The following is a 24,473-nucleotide window of genomic DNA, read 5'->3' as shown; positions in this document are numbered from 1 at the left end:
ATGAGCTAAACTGAGTATACTCAGCCAAAGAAAACAAATCCCCAAACTCAGCCAAAACTATTTTTGGGCAAAATTATAATTGTTTGTAGTGAGAACATTCATAAAAATCTGGTAGGGCCCTGTAAAATTGTGTCTATTCTGGAGGGGTGTTTGGTGGAACCCCATCTTCAAACAAAGGGAGTGTCTCAGGAGTACTTTTGTATCTGTGCCTGCTTGTGGATTTGTGACCTTCTTTGGATCCGCGCTCGCTTGTGGATTTGGGACCTCTTTTGGATCCACGCCCACTTGTGGATTCGGGACCTCTTTTGGATCCACGCCCACTTGTGGATTCGGGACTGTGTTTGGATCCACGCCCGCTTGTGGATTGAGGACCTTTTTTGGATCGGTGACGTTGTGTTATTACTACTCCGTCGTAAGGCATCTTGTTGAAATGTCCACATCGTGGGTTTCTTCCGGCGTTGATGATGAAGTATTTATCGCATGTCGTACAACGACAGACATGCTTGGGGACTATCATTTCACATTCGGTATTCTTCCCGTTTGCATCCAGGATCTGCGCACCGCACTTTTGCTCACGCCCACCGAATGGTATCTTGTTTGTGTTGAAAGCTACGTGTTCAGGATTCCACAAACAGTCAACAGCGCGGGCACTTCCAGGTAGGATGACAGCGACCGTAAGGATCCAGACGATGGAGCGCAGATTCATGGTGGAAGTGGGTTCGACGTGATTTGAATTGGTATGAAGTGATTGATTGGGGCAACCAATCAGACAATGGTGTTTTCCAAAGTGCAAGTCTGAAGATATAGGAGCGCGCTGCTCATGGTCAGTTACATTATATATGTATGGGCTCAGTCTCTGGTTTACACCATCTTGAAGCTGCTACACGCTCACCTGATGATAATAAGCGTGTCGCTGATCAGCTCAGGTATGCGGATGTAGGTCTCCAATGTCGATGTTGATGTTGATGTCAATGAGGGATGAGAAGCGGAGGGGGGAGGGATGACTGAAAATTAAATAGATACGTGACCATGCGGTCTCTGACACCTCTGTCACTGAAGTATTGGCAAGGGATCCCGCTTAGAGAATGAAACAAGTGGCCCCCAGGCCTGATATGGCAACAAATCTTCTTGGCAATTTCTCGTGCCTGGGCTTCCTCAAGGCATGCTCTAGTCGTATTGTACTACATACGGCTCTGGAAGAAAGGCTAGCTCCCCGTGGTCAAATGTTTCAGGCTTACAAAGCGTTGGGAAAGCTGTACTTGGTTTGTGGTTTCATACGCGATGGTTCCAGGAATTGTCTCCGGAAACCATCTCAAGATTGTCGGTTTTGAAACAGTCCGGTTATGAAACGTGGATAGCGTCCCGGTGGCTTACATCGCCCTGGGTGGTCTCACTGCACTTCATACCTACCCTACCAAATGGTTGGGTTTACACTTGTTCACAGTTTATTAGTTTCTCTTGGAATCTTTTTGTTCTGATTTCCTTTTCATTGTCAAAGTGTTTTTGATTACAATCTCAAAAAAAAAAAAAAAAATGCTAGGATGCATGGTACCGGGCTTGTGGTTTTTTGTTTGCACAAGCCATTCCAACATTACATAGTGCATCCACCCCCCCCCCCCCCCCCCCCCCCCCCCCCACGCCCCCACTACTACTTCAACCCCTACGATCCAGTCGTCAAGGCCTAACGGTTTCGAGCGGGGAAGAGCATGGTAACCTCCATTGTAAGCGTGTATCCAGGTGTTTCTTGACGTGCAGAGCTGTCCTATGCTGATTTCGCCTTGGATTTTCTGCAGGCCCCGAACTGAGCTTTGGTCTGTCCATCTATCTTTGACAATTCCAGCATTGATCAATCGCAGTTACATGCAATGATGCTTCACGGAGTGCCGAGCAAAATCCCTTTCACCGCTAAATCCCTGGTGAAACTTGCTGAACACTATCAGGCCCCGCTTTGAACAACGCGACTCATTTTTTTGGAGGGGCATCTGCATTGGAAGCGAGCTGCCCACAACATTGATATTCTGTGAATAACACGCCCGATTTGGAAAAGCAAGCTGTTCACTCACTTCTTTCTTGGCCCAATTTGATATTTTCAGCAATTGAACATTTACAGAGTAGTTGGAAGTCAATTCTAGGACCGCTCGGGAGTTTCATCGCTTCCGGCACAGCTGGAGTAATGTTGGGTCATGCCACCGGGTGGGCATCCGTAGCCGCCGTAGTGGTGCTATGGTTTGACGTTGAACATCATTAGATCCCGATAATCAATGCTAGAGGGACATGGACAAACACAGATGATCTGATCCGTACTCGGTTTCGATTGACTCTCGACACGGATGAATCTCTAACAGAGAATCAACAAATTCCTGTTGTTTTTGGCCAGCATTTGCCTCTTCCCAGGTACCAATGTGAGCCTGAAGTTCTGGAGCTGGGTGGGGGCACGAGGCTAGAAATCCGAGGCAAACATGCCCTCTTTTTATACCCGTTTGATGACCATTGCCCGGTCCTCTGTTGTGAAGACTCTGCTTCCGCAGATGGAAGTCTTCTGAGCCGCTGCTACTTAAGGTAAAAGGCTCAGCCGTTTCCGACCGCTCTTGGTATCTTTTTCTCTTTATTCGCCGCTCTCGGCAGCATATTCTAGCTTTCCTGTTTGCCGCTCTCGGCCCCACCCTTATGTATAACCTTTCGCGGTCACCCTTGTGTTCGGATCCTGTTCATCCTACCTTTTATGTATATTAGATTCCCTCATCCGCGATCGGACTCCTCCAAGTCCGGCCATCCCTGATGAATCTTTTGTATCGGGACGAGCTCATCCAATGAGACTCGCGGACCGGAAGGGACCCCGGTCCAGCTTCTGATCCGGTCAGACAAGGCGTTGATGACATACGCAAACAATTTTGTGATGTGTGTATAATAACATCCTGAATGAGGAGAGCCACCGGCTGTTCTAAGCGCGGAAGGGTCTGGGGCACACGCTGCAGGGCGCGATCCCGTCGCCGCGGCGCCAATCAACAAAACTCGAGCCAACAGTGGCCTCCTTCTGCCCTGCGCTGGTGATGGAGCGGAACACGTCGGTGCCAACGGTGGAGCGGGTCAAGGCAGAACAGCGAGCAGATGTGGGGCTCGATGATCGCCAATCTCCCCAAAATGGTCACCATCACCGACTTTGCCAACCGCAGGGTCCGCAACACGTGATGGCTTGAGCTGAGGAACGTTCTCAAGATCATGGCGGGCAAGAGGCAGGATAAGCTCTGTGGGATCCGTTGTAACTCTGATCCTCCACTACCCTTATAACAGGATATTGCGCGGAAAATTTTGGCAGCAGAGTAAGCCTTTCAGGCTCTTTTGATCTACATGAGGAAGTTTATTTCTTTTTTTTTCAATTGACACATAGTCTCTATGGTGTTATAGCAAATTCATTGATTTAGATCGGAATGATGCTGCAAGCCATGGCCCTGGGGCAGTTAGCAAGCAGTTCTGCAAGAGGTCCTGAACAAAATGGAAGTTCCAAAATTTCCTGAAAATTGCCTCTCATTGAAGAGTTTAATATGCTTGTAGTGCTCAATCAAAATCTTGGCTTAGCCAACCGCCTTGCCAATGGGACAAAACTCCTAATCCAAGATATCCAGCCACAGGTCCTTGATCTTTAGATTTTAAAAGGTCCCACAGCGGTAGGGATTGGGGCATTTCCAGGGTTAGAAGTCATCCAAGAACCCAATATCAAATTTGGCTTTGCTTTATCCCATTCCTGTATCCAAATTCCAATCATAAGGGCTTTTGCTGTGACTGGCAAAAAGGGTCAAGGTCAATCCTGAGGGAATGTCAGAGGATTTTTTCCAAGGCCTGTCTTTGATCATGTACAGCCATATGTTGTGCATCTTGAACCTTTGCAGTATTCACTCTTAGAAAATTAAAATCACCATACATAGCTCCTTTTTTCATGGAATTGTTATGTTACGCCCCGTTTGGACGCAGTGTTATACATTATAAGTGGGTGAATTTATGATGCGCAACCCCAGGGGTTCCAAAATTTTAGTGGCAACGGGAGGCAAAATTTGGGACGCGCATCATAAATTTGCCCTGTTTATGACATATATAATGGTGCGTCCAAACGGGGCCTTAATTAGTTGTCAATTATGCTGGATCTTATTCCATTGTATCCTTATCTTTTTACGTAATCAAGTGAGTGTAGAGAATGTAAAAAGGTACCCGTTGCTAGGTACCCGGCACCGCCTGGCGGTTACCGCCCACACCCGCCCCGCACCCGCCCAGCGGTGCCAGATGCGGTGCCGGGTGCCCGTTTTTTGGCAAAAAGCGGTGCGGTACCCGGGTACCGCCCCCAAAAACCGCTCATCCCCGGCCGGGGAGCCGGGTACTACGGCACGCGGCCACCTTTGGCCGGCCATCAAGGGGATCAATTAGAGAAAAGCAAGGCGGCCTCTATTGGCCCAGCAGACTTCATTTCTAATTTCAAGGCTGAGCTCATAGGAATCAGACTTGCCGTAAATATAGCACAAGAAACCCTTGAGGCTGACCATTCACAGGAAATCACAGCGGTAGCCATCTTCTGCGATAACCAGGGAGCCCTAATGCTCTCTGCAGACCCAGGGTCCCAATCACCGGGACAACACCTTTACACTGACAACTTCTTTTGTATGAAGCTTTTAGGACTCCCGGTCAGGCTCTACTGGTGCCCCGGTCACGAGGGCATTGTGGCTAACGAAAAAGCAGATACCCTTGCAAAAGAGGCAGCTACAAGAGTATCCACCTTGCAGGACGATGCTCTTTTTTTGGTGTTGGTACCAAAGAGCCTAGCCAATTAGCTACGACAACACACCCGGACTCAAATACAGCTTTCCGAAGACGGGTTGTTGGACAAATCCCAACGCTTTCCCTACTCTAAAGACTGCACAAAACTAGTACAAGCCTTAGACCAACAGGAAAAGGGATTGGCAGCAACAATCTTTCAGCTCAGGGCGGATCATGCTCCCCTGAATAATTTTCTGTTTAAAATAAAAAACATTTTAGATCCACAATGTACTAACTTCTTTGTCCAAGAGAATGCAGCACACTTCCTTATGTTTTGCAACAGGTATAAGAAAGCCTGAGCGGTTCTCAAACAATCCCTACGGCGATCAAAGTGTGGAGCAAATCTGGACTCTTTCCGGTCAATCATGGACAATCCCAAAGCAATGGTTGCAGTGTCCGAGTATATCTTGGCAACTAATTGGTTCCCAAACATCCGGAAATACATCTTGGCGGCGTAAACCATAGGACCTTTCTCCTTTTTCTCATGTGCTCTGTTACACTCCATAGTTTTATTTAAAATATCCCTGATTCTTTTTTCCTTTTCTTTAGTGACCATCTTAAATTCCATTTTTCAACAAGGTTGTATGTACTAGCAATGGACTAGGGAGCCTATCCCTGACTCCCTGAAGACCGATGGACCTCGGGTTATTGGGGGATAACCCAAGGATCCGCTTTTCAGTAGCAGCGACAGGTTGTGGGGGCCTCGACGCACTCTGAACACTCAATCTTCTGGTGGGATGGGACAATGGGCTGGGCTTTCCAAACTCCAAAGCATCTAAATACCCTTCCCTTTCTCTTACTATGTTTTTTTGTTGTTTCCCGCTCTCTTCCCACTAAGTTTCTTTTATTAAATTTGCAGAGTCTTTAGTTTTATTTCCTCTTCCTTTACTTCCGTTATCTTCACATTCTCTTCTTTTCATCCTTTTTCTATACACAATAGCTTCACACATTATTGGCCGCTTCATCATTCAGTTTCCTGGCGTTCATATGAATACTTTAGAAGATACTGTTTGTATATACATAACCCTTAGCAGATAAATAGTGCAGCATGTGAAATCAATAGCACTTAAAAAAAAAAAAAATTACTCCTCTCAATGGCCGGCAGGGGAGCATGTCCTCTTCTCGACGCCATCGAGAGGAGTTAACGATTCCTTTGATGGCATCCAGAGGGGGATGGACTCCCATTGGTGCCATCGAGGGGAGTACAAACTCCCCTTGATGGGATCAAGGTGTGTACTCCCCTCGATGTCATCAAGAGGAGCACCCCCCCCCACTTGATGTCATTGAGAGGACACACTCCCCTCCATCGAGGGGAGTGTGTCCCCTCGATGACAAGGCGATTGCGTCCTCTTGATGACACCGAGGGGGGTTGTGTATTCCCCTCAATGTCATCGAGAGGACACACCCCACTCGATTCCATCGAGGGGAGTGCACCATCCCCTCAATGACCGAGGGTAGCCAAGGGGAATATCTAGAAAGTAGAATCCCTCTAAATCCCTCGATGGCATGGAGGGGATTATATCTTCCTTGCGATGCCATAAAGGGGAGTGCTCCCCCCCCCCCCCCTTTAATGTCATCGAGGGGGTGCACTCCTCTCAATGACCGGTCTCTGCCGGCCATCAAGAGGGTAGTGAGTCTTCATGCCCTCCCTTTGGGGCTTGGGAGTGAGTTTTGATAAAAAAAAACCAGCTGGTACCCGTGGTACGCGCCTAAAAGACCGCTGGTACCCGCCTGGCGGTGCCGGATGCGGTGCCGGGTGCCCGTTTTTCTCAAAAAACGCGCGGGTACCGGCGGTGCAACCGGTACCCGGGTCCGTTTTGACATTCTCTAAGTGAGTGATTGTGATTTGATATTTGAGTTGGAACTTGGAGTAATCTACAGTTTTCAGAATTTCAGTTATAGGGTGCTGCTGCCTGCATGTTCAGTTTTCACTGTGCTTGACAGATTTCACATGTGACAACTTCCTTTTTGGGTGCTGGTTCAATTGTTCCTTGTTTTTGCCATCAGACATTTTTTGATGCATCTCTTTTGGCAAATCTTATAAGATGCCAAATGTGATAAGGCAAATGGGATCTGGTCAATACAGTCCCGTTGCGGGTCAGCTATCGGCTCTGACGAATCCCGGTTCCAATCTTGGTATTGATTGCCAAACAAACAATGAAAAACACATACCTGGTCGATACAGTCCCGTCGCGGGTCAGCTATCGGCTCTGACGAATCCCGGTTCCAATCTCGGTGAGGAAAGAGATTGGAGCCGGGGCGCGGGATCGACCAGGCTAAGTACATGTAACAAGCCCTAACCGGGGGAAAATCCCCGGTCTCACTAACTAGGTTAGATGTCTAAGTACATGATTATGGGTTTGTAATCTTGAGTCTGACGCCCTACACTAACAAATCTCAAAAGCTGAGACTCATTTCATGTGGCGCAGCCACAATTGCCCTAGTCAGTTAAGAGTCAAACAAAAGAGCTGGCGACGTCGTCTCCTGCATCGAGCAGCCGAAGAATGACTTCAAAAAGTGTTGATCAACAAGAATATGAGTAGAGCATGCCAACCGGGTGGGGCAAGACGATGCGTGGAGACTCTGGACTCACGATGGTCGATGGATCACTCCATAAAATCTTTTGATGCCCGAAATCACCGCCCTTGACAACCACCCCGAGCATATTGGTCTCACAGTCACGGTTGCTACCGGCACTTCAACGACTGGCACCGCCGTCGCATTTCATATAGCTGGATTCCCACCACGTCAACCGGGTGCATCGTGATGTCGTGCATGTGTACCCTGCCACCTGTTCAGCACTGCAGCAGCACAAAAAGCTTGAACGAGTGGACGGTAGAAATTTTGCTTCGAAAAAGTATAGAAAGGCCTACTCCATTTCTGATACATCTCTGTCGTAACATTCGCATCCGAACTCTGCCACCACCACTGCACCCAAACCAACATCACCTGTGTTCATCTTTGGCTATCATCATCCTATCACCACCTACGATGCTCTCCATGAAAATTTTCTTGCTTTTGACGGCTCTTGTCTTGCAAGGCCAAGCTGTCTATTCCAAGCAAGAATTTTTCGCCTTCAAGTGCAGCTCGAAAAGACCTAACCCTTACTGTTCTCAGCAGACCTTCAAAAACGGCGCTGTAACTTCAGCTTCGCGTAAGTTTTTCCTTTTTAAGCGCAATTGATGCAGCTATATCACTCAAGATGACTGATCTCGATTGAATCCCATTTCCACTTGAATTCGTGCATCGTTTTTCCATCTGGCCATCATTTAGTCCAACTCCCACTCGCGCCCCCAAAGCAACCCGGACATCGACAGGAGTATATCTGCAGCAACGTGGCCGATCCCAACGCTGCAATCCTCAACCAGTGTTGTTCAGCCCGCTACCAGCCTGTAAGTTTCTGTTCACATTTGACCTTAACCAAAGACGTCTTGTGGCCAGCTTATTAAAACCTGAATCCCTTTTTGCTTCATAGGCGCCACCACCCGACTCCACCCATTTAATTCCAGTGACAGACCCCGCAACCTTTCAATACTACTGTAGAATACCCGGGACGGACTAGATACGGAGAATCGGCTTTGTCTTTAGAGAAGATCATCTTGCTAGATATGTTGTAGTCAACCGCAGCTCCCGGACTCCATATGATTGACACATCCCTTGATTACACTCTTATTCCTCCCTTTCACATCACTGTGCTGTTGCATTACACACTCTTGCCGCTACTAAACGGTTTTCGCAATGTATACAAAGCTGAATCACGCAAGCTGGCCTATTAGGCGCAATCAAAGAATTTTTGTGATGACTTTGCTCAAGCCAATCTTACAGCATCACAGATATTCTGGGTTTGCGTGAGAAATACCTTGACCCAGTCTAACGCCGCTTTACGCAGGAATGAATTTTGAGCCCCTAATAACTAGCACCTCAAGTCCTTGGATATGGTGGGCCGGTGACTCAATTCCAAAAACTTAAAGCAAGGGAAGGGAAATACCCAATTCGATTGGGCCTCTTTTTGAACCAGCTAAGCTTTGGAGCGAGCATGGTTTTGGTAGAAGTACTTAAGCCTGAAGCTGCAGCACACAAGGCAGCATCATTTGATTCATTTGTGGTTTGCATGATGGCTTGAGGATATCATCAAGGAAGCTTTTCAAGTAGCAAAAGGCTCTTGTAAAATGAAATACAAACAAGAGGGAGACTTGATGCAGAAAGAAGAGCCACATCAGATGTATCTAATCAAGCATTCCCAGAAAAGACAACTAAATTCAAAACCTCCCAAAAGCTGTTTAGGAGAATCATAATTTACACAAACAAGAAAGTGGAAATAATCATATTAATTCTTAGTGTGATCTCCTTGGAATATGTGTTGAAAGGATACCCTTTGGCAGGTGCTGAGGGTGAATGGATTCATCCAAGGTATAAATTGGGCACCTACAGGTTCTGGCAAGAAAGTCAAGATAAATGTTGATTCTTAGAAAAATAACTCTCAAAAATTGGGAAAACAACTCCCATTCCCCAATTTACTTTGCGGGGACTGGGTTTGGGAGTTGTTTTTCCAATTATATATTTTTTGGACTTACTTCCCGCACTGCAAAAAACCTTTTGCGCACTGTTCAGTGTGCCAATTTTTCTCCTGCTCTTGTGCAAATATTAAAACATTTTGCACTTCCAATATTTTCTTTATCCAAATCTAGGCAGTTGCGTTTCAGGTGTGATATATATTTGATGAAGGCAGTTGAAACCAATGTAAAAAAAATTGGATGTGCCAGTGCTACCTGATTTTGAAATGTAGAACTTAAGTTAGGATTGACATGAACTTGACTTCAAGATAAATTCAACAGAGTTGAATGATAGTTCACGTCCAACGGTTACATATCACTCCAAATTAGATAGGTCTATAGTGTAAGGGTTGTGCTGAGGGGGAGAAGGCTGCCTTCCGGGTTTTCTAGTCAAAAGGTAAATTGCTAGATGGAGAAAGGTTGATGATCCCTCTCCGGCTCCTCCTTGTGGTAGAGAGCTGTGACATGTATGTACAAGTAAGTGACATGCCTCCCCGGGGTAGTCCTGGCGCGCAGACGCGCAGCTCATAACATATAGTTCTTGCCCAGTAATTGAACAATTCACCATCACATTGTAAGGACTTCTGCCCCAGTTCAGACAAAAAATAACCCCAAATCCAGCTGTGGCACTCCCTGGTGTAACAGCTGAAACTTTTGTTGACTATTATTTAGAAATCTTTCAGATTTACAAATGAAAGTGTGTGTAATATGTAAGTGTCATGCGCTTTAAGATTTCCAAAGTAGTTATGCTGTTTTTCAGATAAATTACTGTTGTCTTTAATTGATATTATCCAGTTGTTTTACAAATGTAGCTTGTCATCATTCTTCTACCATTATTTTCTCTTTGTCCCCTTTCTTTCTTTTTCTTCATCTTGTTATATTTGTTCTTTATTTCTGATCACTATTGGGAAATATGAAAATAACTATTCAATACAAAAACACTATTCCTCTCTTGATAAAGTAATCCACATTCAAGTTCTAAGAGGATTATCTTTCCCCTCGGTCTTATGCTAGGCGATCTTGCTGATTGAGATAAGACTAGTAGGTGGGCCTTCACACCTGGGGAGTGCCCCCAAAGCTTCCCTGGTGTAACATTTTCCTGCATCACACAATCCCCGTGAAACATGTTTCTGCAAAACGCAACCCATGTAAGATGTTCCTGAAACATGTCACCCCCATTCCCTTTTCCATTGTCAAAAAAATAATAAATAAATTATTGGGACAACTCCCAAAAAAAAACGGACTTACTTTGCGCCCTGGGGAAAACTCTTTGCACACTGTGCAGCGCGCAGATCTCCAAGCACTTTGTGCACTGCATGTGAAGGAATCAAATTTTTCATGATTATTTTTGATGAATTGATAGAAAGGCCTTTGATTTCCCTCTGCACATTTTTTAGGGTTTTTTTGAAGATTCCTTGTATGCTGAAAACACTCACTAAGAAAACAAACAAGTACAGTCATTTGGGGACCTGGAATTTGTGAGAATTCCAGTCTAGGCAAGCGGCGTCAAACTCATAAACTGAGTAAGACGTTGGAAGCTACCCCAGCTGCGGGATTTGGCAAGCAAATGTGAATCACTTCCGCAGTCCAAAGTCTGTGCAGTGTTGTCGTGAAACTATATTCATCTTGTTGATGTAAGCAGATCAGACATCCGCCAGCAAGATCAGGCATGTGGAAAATTCCGGCCAAAACCACTGGTCGAAAGAATCTCAGCCAGCGCCAAAGGTAAGCGGCTGAGTTCCTAAGACAAAGTTAGACAGATAGAAGCTAAAGCACTATCTTGTTTGTTCCTGGACAAAATAGTCAAAGACAATCAGACCGTCCGCACCAATACCACTCAAAGAGTTGGAAAACCTATTGGTAAGTGTGTCGCGTTAAAAGGCTAAGGCACAAACCAAAGGCAGAAGCTGATGCAACTATGCCTTGAAGCAGACAACGTTGCTCAACTGCTTCGCCGTTTCCCCGACGCTTAGTGAGGGATATCACAGGTCAAAAGACTACACCAAGTAAGACCAAAAGCTTAGAGGGAAACAAAAGAGAGGAATCAAGCTGGGAGAAAGTGCTAACACCACGATCTCACTCTCTGTCTTGCAGGTCCAAAACAGGACTGTTTCCTTTTCTGATACTTTATCTTAACTAGTAGAGAGCGGCCCTATTCCTGCTCTTAGGTATATTTCCTCATTCTTCAGCTTTATTTTCTTCCATAAAACAATTGTACATACTTCTAGTTACACAGTCTGATTAAAATAAAATCTCTTAGTTCTTTGGAGTTTTTCAGAATTAAGGTTACCGCATGCCAAAAATTCCAAATAGTTTTTCACATCATGATAGACATATATCCAATTGTTTCAGAGCTTTTTGGCCACTTTGTGCAAGAACATGCAAGGCTTTGAAAAATTAGGAAATTTTGCATGCATGAAATCTGTTAAAGTGTGTTTCTGTGAGCCTGAGTCTCTATAGTGACAGCAGGACACAAGAAATGGGGGGGCAATAGTTGGATTTCTTGGGATAAAGAAATTACAACTATAATAGAAAAAGAGAAAGAGAGAGAGAAACTAAGCAGGATAAGAAGGAAGAGAAGTACTAGGTTATTCTAGTGGGAATGCACGTCCACTGGCAATGCTACTCTTCAGAAGAGTGCTGCTAATCTGTGCAAGAAGTGCTACAGCTTCCTCTCAGGAGGGTATCTGGATTAGATAAGTCTTAATCCAGCCACAGTTTTTTAGACTTCTCTCTGGACAGTCAAGGTTCTTAATGGGAAACCTGAGGGACAGCCCTGAACCTAGATTTTGAGGCAAAGGCCTGATGATAAGAAGGGACAGCCCTGTGATCAAGATGGAGGCAAAGGCCTATAGATATGGAGGGACAGCCCTGTGATCAAGGAGAAAGCAAAGCAAGAAGAAAAGGCAGATCCAGCAAGACACAGAGTTGTACCTCTGAGATAAACAAGGTTCAGTGAAAGAGGTTACTTACTGTCAATATCCTAGGCGCCTGTGACGGTAGGTATACTGGGAGTATAGTAGGCTCTTTGGTGGTGATCCTGGAGTTATCTGGGTGGTGGTTCTGGTGTGCTGAAGTCTGTGGATCCGCCTCAGGCAAGGGGGATCCTGACTACGAAAATTTTCACAGTTTGCTTATGTAATTTACATATGTACATGTGGTTTGGCGCGCCTAGTAGCGCTGACACGTCACAACTGCGCAAGGGCGCTACAACTCAGTAACTCAGGGAAGGAGTATAGTTACAATGAATTGGTAAGTTGTAACTAGGGTTAAAATTGCATGAGGAAACAGAATATGAAGTCAAAACAGGGATATCTCTTAAGATGAAAAAGATATAAAGTAATTTATATGTAACAAAGGTAGAACAGGCAGCTTTTAGGTCAGCTGTGATGACTCTAAGGCTGACAGTTTCAGAATACAAGGAATCTTCAAAAAAACTCTTAAAAAATGTGCAGAGGGTGTTCAAAGGCCTTTCTATTGATTTGTCAAAAAAAATATTTATTTTGATTCCTTCACCCGCAGTGCGCAAAGTGTTTAGAAATCCGCATGCTGCATAGTGCGCAAAGAGTTTTCCCCAGTGCGCAAAATAAGTCTGTTTTTTTGGGGGGGGAGTTGTCCCTATAATTTTATTATTATTATTTTGACAATGGAAAATGGAGTGGGGGTTACATGTTTCAGGAACATCTTACATGGGTTGCGTGTTGTAGAAACATGTTTCACGGGGATTGTGTGATGCATGAACATGTTACACCAGGAAAGCTTTGGGGGCACTCCCCAGGGAGTGCCACAGCTGAATTTGGGGTTATTTTTTGTCTGACCTGGGGCAGAAGTCCTTACAATGTGATGGTGAATTGCCAATTTGGGGTGATATGTAACTGTTGGACGTGAAATATTTTTCAACTCTGTTGAATTCATCTTGAGGTCAAGTTCATGTCAATCCTAACTTAAGTTCTACAGTTCAAAATCAGGTAGCACTGGCACATCCATTTTTTTTTACATTGGTTTCAACTGCCTTCATCAAATATATATCACACCTGAAACGCAACTGCCTAGATTTGGATAAAGAAAATATTGGAAGTGCAAAACGTTTTAATATTTGTACAAGAGCAGGAGAACTTTATTTTGGCTGGGTGCAGAATGATGACACATTTCATAAATCACTGATCAGCTTCAAATGCCTCTCTGTATTAAAAATGTGTGATTGGTGTGTGATTTGTTACCCTATTGTACACGCACCTATTGTACGCGCGTACAATAGGGTGAAAAATCAGACACTTTCCATACCAGATCAGGGGGATTTCTGCTGAGTAAATGAGGGTAAAATTTAAGAAATATTTAACTGTAACTGCCCTTATGGACTATGATTTTTCACCCCATTGTCCATGCATACAATAGGGTGACAAACCACAAACCAATCACATTCTGTTGAGGCCACAGCAACATGTACAGGAGGATGAAACAGTTCCAACACCATTCAGATTGAAGTCACCCTTGGGTACAAACAATGTGTGAGTGGTGCTTTCCACTTTAGTTAAAATTTGGTTACAGACACTTTGTGTTCTGCGTTCCAGTTCAGTTACTACTGAGTTACAGAAGAGTTCCAGCTGAGTTATGGATACTTTATATATACTTGTATATAATTTCATGTTTGATTACACATATGATTTAGTAGAAATTTCACCAAGTTATGAAAAAAATCAAGGTAAGACACTCCCTGGGGAGTGCTCCCCAAGCATCCCTGGTGTTACATGTTGCACAAGCTTGATACATGGTTTACTTGTTGTAAGTCTTACATGGGGTTACTTGTTGCTGAAATATCTTCATGGTGTTTATCTGTTGCAGAAATATGTTGTACGGGGGTTACATGCCGCGTAACAATGTTACACGGGGTTTAATGCCACATAACAATGTTTTATGGGTTTTATAGGCTGTGAAACAATTGTGCGGGGGTTACATGCTGTGTAACAATGTCATACGGGGTTTGCATGCCGCGCAACAATGTTATACTGGGTTTACATGTTGCATAACAATTTCATACAAGGGTTACATTCCGTGTAAGAATTTCATACAGGGGATCTACTACTGGTGCCTGCGGACAACTTCCAAAATGGTGTACTGCGGAGGGCTGATTAGGCAGCCGCATGCCTCAACACATATTTTTGAATAATACAATTACAGATTTACTTTGTGCACGGAGGGAAACTTGTTGCGCACAGGAATTTCCATTGACTCAATGTCACGTGACGTTGGGCCCCCCTCCATACGCGCCACTAGCTCCCCCCAAAAATCTATCCGCACACGGGGGTGTCACGCGGTGACAGGTGGCAGGGTTGAGATACTCTGGCCATCCCGAGGAAACAATCACCTTGATGACCGGCAAGGACGCGTCATCGAGAGGATACATCTCTCTTGATGACTGGCATTCCGGTCATTGAGAGGACACATCCCCCTTGATGACCGGTAAAGACCGGTCATCAAGAGGCTACATCCCTCTCAATGACCAGAATAGATCCGTCATCAAGAGGCTACATCCCTCCCAATGACGTAATAGACCGGTTATCAAGAGGATACATCTCTCTCAATGACCAGCATTCTGGTCATCAAGAGGACACATCTGTCAGCCTTAGAGTCAACACAGCTAACCTAAAAGCTGCCTTTTCTACCTTTTTACATATGAATTAATTCATATATTTTTCATCTTAAGAGATAACCTTGTTTTGACTTCATATTCTGTTTTCTCATGCAATTTTAACCCTAGTTACAACTTACCACTTCTTTGTAACTCTACTCCTTCCCTGAGTTCTTGAGTTATGGCGCGCATGCGCAGTTGTGACGTGGCAGCGCTACCAGGCGTGTCAACCACTTGTACATATGTAATTATGTAAGCAAACTCTGAAAATTTTCGAAGTCAGGATCCCCCCCTGCCTGAGGAGGATCTACAGACTTCAGCACACCAGAACCATACCCCAGAGACACCCAGGATCACTAACCAGAGGCCACTTCACTCCCAGTATCTTTTCCAGGTAGAACTTGGCCCATATTAAATCATAACTCAAACAGATCAAGTTTCTCTCTTCTCAGTTTCTCTCTTCTATTTCTCTTCTCTCCACTGCTTGTATTTCTTTATCCCAAGAAATTCAATCAGCGTGCCCCTTTTTTTCTTGTGTCCTGTTGTCACATAAGAGACTCAGGCTCACAACATCCCTCTTGATGACAGGAATAAACTGGTCATCTAGAGGCTACATCCCTCCCAATGGTGTAATAGAACTGTCTCAAGAGGACACATCCCCCTCAATGACCGGTCTGTACTGGTCATCAAGGGGACACATCCCTGTCAATGAACGGTATAGACCAGTCATTGAGAGGCTACATCCCTCCCAGTGACCATAACAGACCACTCATTGGATGTGTCCCCTTGATGACCGGTACAGACCGGTCATTGAGGGGGATGTGTCCTCTCAATGACAGGTCTATTACATCATTGGGAGGGATGTAGCCTCTAGATGACCAGTCTGTACCGGTCATGAAGGGGGACATGTCCTCTTGATGACCGGAATGCCGGTCATTGAGAGAGATGGATCCTCTTGATAACTGGTCTATTACGTCATTGGGAGGGATGTAGCCTCTTGTTGACCAATATATTCTGGTCATTGAGAGGGATGTAGCCTCTTGATGACCGGTCTTTTAAGAGAGATGTATCCTCTCAATGAAGGGTCTGTGCCGGTCATCAAGGGGATTGTTTCCTCCGGATGGCCAGAGTGTCTCAACCCAGCCACCTGTCACCGCGTGGCACCCCTGTGTGAGGATAGTTTTTTGGGGGAGCTGGTGGCGCGCATGGAGGGGGGCCCAACGTCACGTGACATTGATTCAACGGAAATTCCCGTGTGCTGCAACAAGTTTCCCTCCGTGCACAAAGTAAATTGGTACAATTATTTTTTTTCATGTAATTTTATACTGAGATAGATCAATTCAAATTGACAACAAAATATTAATGGGTGGTATTAGAGAATGTAAAAAGGTACCCGTTGCTAGGTACCCGGCACCGCCTGGCGGGTACCGCCCACACCCGCCCTGCCCCCGCCCAGCGGTGCCGGCTGCGGTGCTGGGTGCCCTTTTTTTGGCAAAAAGTGTTGCCGTACCCGGGTACCGCCCCCAAGTACCGCTCATCCCCGGCCGGGGAGCCGGGTACTCTGGCACGCAGCCACCTTTGGCCGGCCATCAAGGGGATCAATTACTCCTCTCAATGGCCAGCAGGGGAGCGTGTCCTCTTCTCGACGCCATCGAGAGGAGTTAACCATTCCTTTGATGGCATCCAGAGGGGGATGGACTCCCATTGGTGCCATCAAGGGGAGTACAAACTACCCTAGATGGGATCAAGGTGTGTACTCCCCTCAATGTCATCAAGAGGAGCACCCCCCCCCCCCCCATCCTTGATGTCATTGAGAGGACACACTCCCCTCCATCGAGGGGAGTGTGTCCTCTTGATGACGAGGGGATTGTGTCCTCTTGATGACACCGAGGGGGGTTGTGTATTCCCCTCAATGTCATCAAGAGGACACACCCCACTCAATTCCATCGAGGGGAGTGCACCATCCCCTCAATGACCAAGGGGAGTCAAGGGGAATCTCTAGAGAGTAGAATCCCTCAATGGCATGGAGGGGATTATGTCTTCCTCGCGATGCCATAAAGGGGAGTGTTCCCCCCCCCCCCCCCCCCCCCTTAATGTCATTGAGGGGGTGCACTCCTCTCAATGGCCGGTCTCTGCCGGCCATCAAGAGGGTAGTGAGTCTTCATGCCCTTCCTTTGGGGCTTGGGAGTGAGTTTTGATAAAAAAAAAAACAGCTGGTACCCGTGGTACCTGCCTAAAAGACCGCTGGTACCTGCCTGGCGGTGCCGGATGCAGTGCTGGGTGCCCATTTTTCTCAAAAATCGCGCAGGTACCGGCGGTGCAACCGGTACCCGGGTCCGTTTTGACATTCTCTAGGTGGTATTTCATTCTATGGGCATGTCACCCTTCCTTACAAAATTTGAATCAATCTACAGCTTACAGAAAAGGGCAAGAAACAAAATAAGTCTTAACAATTAATACCATATACTTACGGGTGTAGTTTGCGCAGGGAGGGAAATTTTTTGCACGCGGGAATTTCGGTTGACTCAACGTCACGTGACGTCGGGCCCCCCTCCGTGCGCGACCCCAGCTCCCCTGAAAGAACTATCCACACACGGGGGTGCCGAGCGGTGACAGGTGGCCAGGTTGAGACACTCCGGCCATCCAGAGGAAACAATCCCCTCGATGACCGGCACAGACCGGTCATCAAGAGACTACGTCCCTCTTGATGACCGGAATAGACCGGTCATCAAGAGGACACGTCCCCCTGAATGACTGGTACAGACCAATCTTGGAGAGGCTACATCCCTCTCGATGACCGGAATAGATTGGTCATTGGAAGGTTACATCCCTCCTGATGACCGGCACAGACCGGTCATCAAGAGGGTATATCACATCTCTCTTGATGACCGGCATTCCGGTCATTGAGAGGATACATCCCCCTTGATGACCAGTACAGACCAGTCATCAGGAGGCTACATCCCACTCGATGACCAGAATAGACCGGTCATTGGGAGGCTACGTCCCTCTTGATGACCGGCAGAGAACACATCTCTCTCAATGACTGGCATTCCGGTCATTGAGAGAACACATCTCTCTCAATGACCGGCATTCCGGTCATTGAGAGAACACATCTCTCTCAATGACCGGCATTCCATTCATTGAGAGCATTCCGTTCATTGAGAGAACACATCTCTCTCAATGACCGGCATTCTGGTCATTGAGAGAACACATCTCTCTCAATGACCGGCATTCTGGTCATTGAGAGAACACATCTCTCTCAATGACAGGCATTCTGGTCATTGAGAGAACACATCTCTCTCAATGACTGGCATTCCGGTCATTGAGAGAACACATCTCTCTCAATGACTGGCATTCCGGTCATTGAGAGAACACATCTCTCTCAATGACCGGAATTCTGGTCATTGAGAGAACACATCTCTCTCAATGACCGGCATTCCGGTCATTGAGAGAACAAATCTCTCCCGGTCATTGGGAGGCTACGTCCCTCTTGATGACCGGCAGAGAACACATCTCTCTCAATGACTGGCATTCCGGTCATTGAGAGAACACATCTCTCTCAATGACCGGAATGCCAGTCATTGAGAGAACACATCTCTCTCAATGACCAGCATTCCGGTCATTGAGAGAACACATCTCTCTCAATGACCGGAATTCTGGTCATTGAGAGAACACATCTCTCTCAATGACCGGCATTCCGGTCATTGAGAGAACAAATCTCTCTCAATGACCGGCATTCTGGTCATCAAGAGAACACATTTCTCTTGATGACTGGCATAGACCGGTCATTGAGAGGGATGTGTCCCCTCGATGACTGGTACAGACCGGTCATCGAGGGGGATGTGTCCTCTCAATGACCGGTCTATTCCGGTCATCAAGAGGCATGTGGCCTTTCAATGATCGGTCTATTCTGGTAATTGAGAGGGATGTGACCTCTCAATGACCTGTCTATCCTGGTCATTGAAGGGGATGTGTCCTCTCAATGACTGGTCTATTCCGGTCATCGAGTGGGATGTAGCCTCCTGATGACCGGTCTGTACCGGTCATTGAGAGGATTGTAGCCTCCCAATGACCGGTCTGTACCGGTCATCAAGAGGGATGTAGCCTCCCGATGACCGTTCTGTACCGGTCATCAAGGGGAATGTGTCATCTCAATGACCAGAATGCCGGTCATCAAGAGAGATGTGATATACCCTCTTGATGACCGGTCTGTGCCGGTCATCAAGGGGATTGTTTCCTCCGGATGGCCGGAGTGCCTCACCCTGGCCACCTGTTACCGCACGGCACCCCTGTGTGTGGATAGTTCTTTGAGGGGAGCTGGGTTCGCGCACAGAGGGGGGCCCAACGTCATGTGACGTTGAGTCAACCAAAATTCCCGTGCGCAACAAGTTTCCCTCCGTGCGCAAAGTAAACCTGTATACTAAATAGGGGGTTTTCCAATAAAGATTCCGGCTTCCCGCAGCACTAAATTTTGTTACTCACGGGTGAAAGACTGCCTTAAAATTTGGTGTGAAGTCCAGCAAGAAATTGCCCCAAGCAACATCATATTAATACTTGCCAGCGCTCAAACTCCTTCCCGGGCTTCCTTATTGTGAAACCCCCTAATGCCCAAAAAAGAAAACTCTTGGGTTCCACCCAAGACATGGATTATACTTTTTAATTATACTGAATGCAACAAAAGAATTGCAAGTTAGTCATATCATTGTAACTCAAGGCTATTACATGAGTATTTTCTACATAAAATTAATGCTTTAATCATGACAATAGCCCGGTTCACATTGGATTTTTAAGGCCATTTTTAGGGTGAGCCTTTATGCACACCAAAAAAACACCACGCGCACGCCAAGGAAATGGCGTGATCTTCATTTCATGCCAAATAGATTGGTGTGCCAATGTTTTCACGCCAATGAATATGGCGTCCGGTAACTGTACACGCCATTTCTGTGGCCTCTTGGGTCCCACACGCCAAAACGTTGCTAAATGATGGCGTGTGGGACTCAAGACACCACAGTAATGGTGTGTACAGTTACTGGACACCAATATGTCCCTCCAATCTCATGTCATCCACGATTTCTGGTGTGCATGAATGATTGTAGAGCTTGAGCCCCTTCAGAATCTTACTTAGCCAACCTTTAGCAGGCACGGACCAGTCATTGAGGGTAATAACACCTCCTCTCATTGACCGGTGATGACTGGTCATTGAGAGGGCTCACACCTCTCAATGATCGGTCAGTCCGGTCATCAAGGGGACTCACACCTCTTGATGATTGGTCAGACCAGTCATTGAGAGGTGTTATTACCCCCAATGACTTGATGAGCGGTCTGACTGGTCATCAAGGGGAATAACACCTCCTCTGGATGACCGGTGTGTACTGGTCATTGAGGGGAGGTGCTACTCTTGATGACCGGTCATTGAGAAGAGGTGCTACTCCCCTTGGGGAACGGCACAGACGGGTCATCAAGAGGAGATGTTACTCCCCTCAATGACCGGTCAGACCGGTCATTGAGAGATGTGAATCACCTCGATGACCGGTCATTGAGAGGTGTGAGTCCCCTCAATGACTGGTCTGACCAATCATCAAGGTGTGAGTCCTTGGTGATGGTGTTGTGTGCTTTGGGGTGTGCTTGGAGATAATCCAGAGATATGTGGCATGCGTAGTACTGCACACCATCTTTGGTTGGCCGGATTAGCAGAGCTTTGGAGTGCACTACATGTGCACTACATATTTCATGGGGTGTAAGCAATTGCCATGCCAAAAAAATGCTTAGGTCTGGCGTCTGGCCCTCCTCACGCCATCCTCTTGGCTTGTCTGCAGCTGCACACCAGAAATTCTGGGCGTGCAGGACCTTTTGGCGTGCGCGTGGTGTATTTTTGGCGTGCATAAAGGCTGCCCCCATTTTTATCCATTTTATCGTCAAAATTTAACATTTTTTTCAAGTTGGTCAGATTCTTCTGAAACCACTCTTTCTGATGATTGAAAAATTTGTTGAAATTTTATGATAAAAATAGGTTCAAAGTCACCAACATGAACCAGGCTAATGTGCACACATTGCCACCATTTTAAGGGTTGTTAATAGGCCTCTTTATGTCAATTCAATGACCAGTGTCACAATGGATTCTGTGACTTCAAAGAATCATAGAACATTCAGCATGGCACAGGCATTAAAAATCTGGTCTAGAAACATTTTGGACCTCACAAAGGTGGGTTTTTTATTGCTGAGTAAAAATATACAGAGAGGATGAAAACATATGTTGAGCAACATAATGGGTTTTTTGGAATGAGCAACAGAGATACTATGTAGAAGATCAATGTGATTGCCAAGAGTTGAGACTTGGATCCTCCCGCGGATGACTATTTTTTCCCCTTTGGGCCTTTTTTGCAACGTTTGGCGGGTGGTGGGTTCTTCCGCTGTTCAGGAGAGCTAGGTGTTGGTTGCTCAGTAGCCCTCGGATAGAAGGCTGGGTACAGCTGTTTGACCCATTCTGTGGTATTGCCATCACAATCATCGTGAAGATTCATCAAGTCGTCTGGTATTGCGTCAATCAGCCGATTTAGTCCTTTGCGCATTGGAGGCGTAAGACAATTGATTTCTTCCAGGCCAAGAAACTGGTAATAAACTTGTTTGGTGTCATTGGAATCTGTCGGCTGGTGCCATTTTTCAGAAACTGGTTTGGTGACATTGGGTTCTGTTGGTTTTTTTGGTTTTTTCAATTTGGAATCACTTCTCAAGCTGAATAACAGAATAAGGTAGGGGTTGGTGATGCCTTCAATCCCGGCATAGCTTTTGGACCACTTGGCACTTTCCTCCAACTGAACAGGACCCGCACGGTTTTTGGTCTGGACACCGCAAAAAGTTATGTTTTTGAGATTTAGCTCTGAAGGTTCAGATGAGGGTTTGAGGTAAATCGTAAATAGATCATCAAGTCCAGGTTGTCTGCTCCTGCATTGCACTGCAAAGCCTCGGTATAAAAATTCCAAGAAGTCGTTGGCCTTAGGTGTGTACGAAATTCTCGCAAAGTGGTTAAAAAAAATCCGCCCTTCTTTCAAGAGTTTGGTTTTGTGTTCTTCGTCGTTGAATCCAAAATCCATGGTTTCTGGATCTTTCCCGCTTAAGGTACGGATAAAGTCTGATAGGCGCCCTGAATATCCATGGGGGATTGTTTCGAATTTGCAATGAATTGGCTTGGTTTGCTGCATAGCGCGTATCAGTATTAACCTGGTCGCCATTTCGCCAGCGTCTCCGAGAGCAACCAGTCCTTTTTGCACTGCCATAGCTAGAGTGTTGATGCATTCGATCCAACGTGCCTCGGCGCGTGCAAGAACTGCATTGGCCGCTGATGCATAGACAAATTGCGGGGGATAGTCGCAGGCAATCATTTCTTGAGTCGAGTCAATGAAGATGCAATGTGTGGCGTGACTCGAAACAAGTTCCGCGTTTATGGTTGAGTGTAAGGACAGCCGGGTCTGTATCAATGAGCCCAGTATGGCAAAACATTGCGGGCTGGACAATTCGGCAGGACCGGATCGACTCCTCAACAGTAGTTTTGTCTCGGCAATCTTCGCCGTGGTGTCGACGGCAGCGTATGGCTTCTTGACCAATATACCCTTGAAATACAACCCATAAAATGGGCAGCCATAGCTATAGAGCCGTTCCGGTGATAGCAACTGGTCCCACAAGCTTGGTGCTTCCGGGACGAACACATTGAGTGCTGAGATTTTGTAGATTGGTGCAAACAAATTGATGCCCAACTCATGGAACCTTGCGCTGGGGTCACGGGTTAGGGCCGGGCTGAAGTTGGCGACCCGCAAAGTTGTATCTGTAAAGATGCTAAAGAAGCCCATTCCGTCAGGTATTGTTGATAAAACCTGTTGAAACACTTGAAAGTATGGGATTTGGAGTTGTGCGTCTAGGCAATTAATCAAGTTGCTTGCTTCGTCTATCGCCAAGAGGACCTTCAGTGGTTTGCCGCCTCCTAAGTTGAGTTTTTCAGGTACATCCTTTGCTGCATCGACAAGAGATTTTTCTGGGTTTCCGTCCTTCTCTGACTTTAGCTCATTCATTGCTTGTGCAACGTCGACATTAAACTTATCCTTCAAATCTTTTTTATTGATCTGGAAACTGTAGTTATACCATTTGTTTAATTGACATCTCGGGTCTTTGTTGCGTATATCCAACCTTGAAAAGAATTCCGACACCGTCCTGAGAATGGCAGCTATGAGGTGAGAATAGTGTGCGATCAAATCCACTTTGGGTTTGGACGGGAAAAACTCTTCAGCTATTTGGGATTGAGGCGGCTGGCCAGTGGAATTGGGAGGTCGGAGGCAGACATACACCACACACACATGAGTGGCTAGCTCCTTAAGAAGTCGGGTCTTGCCGCACATGGTCGGGCCAATAATTGATGTGTACGGTGCCCTGTATTGGGTTTTGCGCCATAGGCCTGTGAATTCGTTGAGAGTATTAAGAGTGGGGATGACAATGAGATCGTGATTCTGATATTTAGCATTGAAGCCTTCTTGAACGATATCGGTAGACCAGTCAATTGTCTGAGCCGCGTCAAGTGGCCTTGCGGGAGATTTGGAACCTTTGAGATTTGCAAGCATCTGATCTGCCGTGTATTTCGAAGCGTCGTCCTCGGGGAACCGTACGAAGTGGGCACACCGGAGCAGTTTCTCCTTAGTTGTCTGATCAGTTATTTTGAGCCGCTTCTGGAGCTTGTCCAAGATTTTCTCATCCCCTGAAGCGATAAAGTTATCAAATGATGTGCCGACAACCACTTGCTCATTGCTGTTGATTTCCGAAAGGCGTAACACACTGGCCAGTTGGTTGTTATGCTGTTGCACTCTTGTGACTTCCGATTCGTGAGGAGTGTGAAGGGGAATCAGTACTTTGATGCATTCTGCAGCTCGTAATCAGCCAAAAATGATCACTCACCTCCAGCAGCTTTGATAATGCTATCGAATAACTCGTCTTGCTTGTCACACCGGGCGTGGAGAGTCTTAAAGCGAGCTCGTTCATTCTCCTTTGTCTGATCTGAATGCTGAGAGATTCGACATGGAGATTTCAATATTCGAGCTGCAACCACATCAATGTAGAAGAGGAAAGCTTACTGGGTCCATCGGGCAGGATAACAATCAATGGATGGGCGTGGAAAGGGGACCGAGCTTGATGCAAGCGTATAGTTGTCAAGGGTTGTTGGTTGGGAATGTGGCTGTAGGGCCGGATTTGAAACAGTTTCCATTCTTTTCTATTTTAGCTGTAAATGAACCGCAATGATAATAAAGATGATGTCCAAAACGATGACCCCCATTTGAGCCCCATGGAATTGGTATTGCAATTTTGTCTTTATCAATTGACCTCATTGCAAGGGAATATGATCCTCGAGTATGTAGCCAGCTCACCATGCTTACCAAGAATTCCTTTTGACCACCTTTGATTGCATAACAAGTAAGAAACAAAGCTCAAAAGAAAAACATCGGTTTTGA

The 24,473-nt window shown here is 46.1% G+C and overlaps 2 protein-coding genes across 2 annotated transcripts; one reads left to right on the top strand and one right to left on the bottom strand.

Moving 5' to 3' along the window:
- Positions 1-7,794: 7,794 nt before the first annotated feature.
- PtA15_8A208 (uncharacterized protein) lies at positions 7,795-8,579 on the top strand (the record flags this gene model as incomplete). The annotated part of the gene is made up of 3 exons (XM_053171613.1): positions 7,795-7,957; positions 8,077-8,195; positions 8,421-8,579. 3 exons carry the CDS (start codon positions 7,795-7,797, stop codon positions 8,577-8,579), a joined length of 441 nt encoding a protein of 146 aa, XP_053022859.1.
- Positions 8,580-21,092: 12,513 nt separating this feature from the next.
- PtA15_8A207 (uncharacterized protein) lies at positions 21,093-24,107 on the bottom strand (the record flags this gene model as incomplete). The annotated part of the gene is made up of 4 exons (XM_053171612.1): positions 21,093-21,104; positions 23,466-23,839; positions 23,923-24,028; positions 24,099-24,107. The coding sequence occupies 4 exons, from the start codon at positions 24,105-24,107 to the stop codon at positions 21,093-21,095; spliced, it is 501 nt and encodes a 166-aa protein (XP_053022858.1).
- Between the last annotated feature and the right edge of the window lie 366 nt (positions 24,108-24,473).

Source organism: Puccinia triticina, chromosome 8A (genome assembly GCF_026914185.1).
Source record: "Puccinia triticina chromosome 8A, complete sequence".
NCBI classification, from domain to species: domain Eukaryota; kingdom Fungi; phylum Basidiomycota; class Pucciniomycetes; order Pucciniales; family Pucciniaceae; genus Puccinia; species Puccinia triticina.
This window is presented reverse-complemented; position numbering and strand designations above follow the sequence as displayed.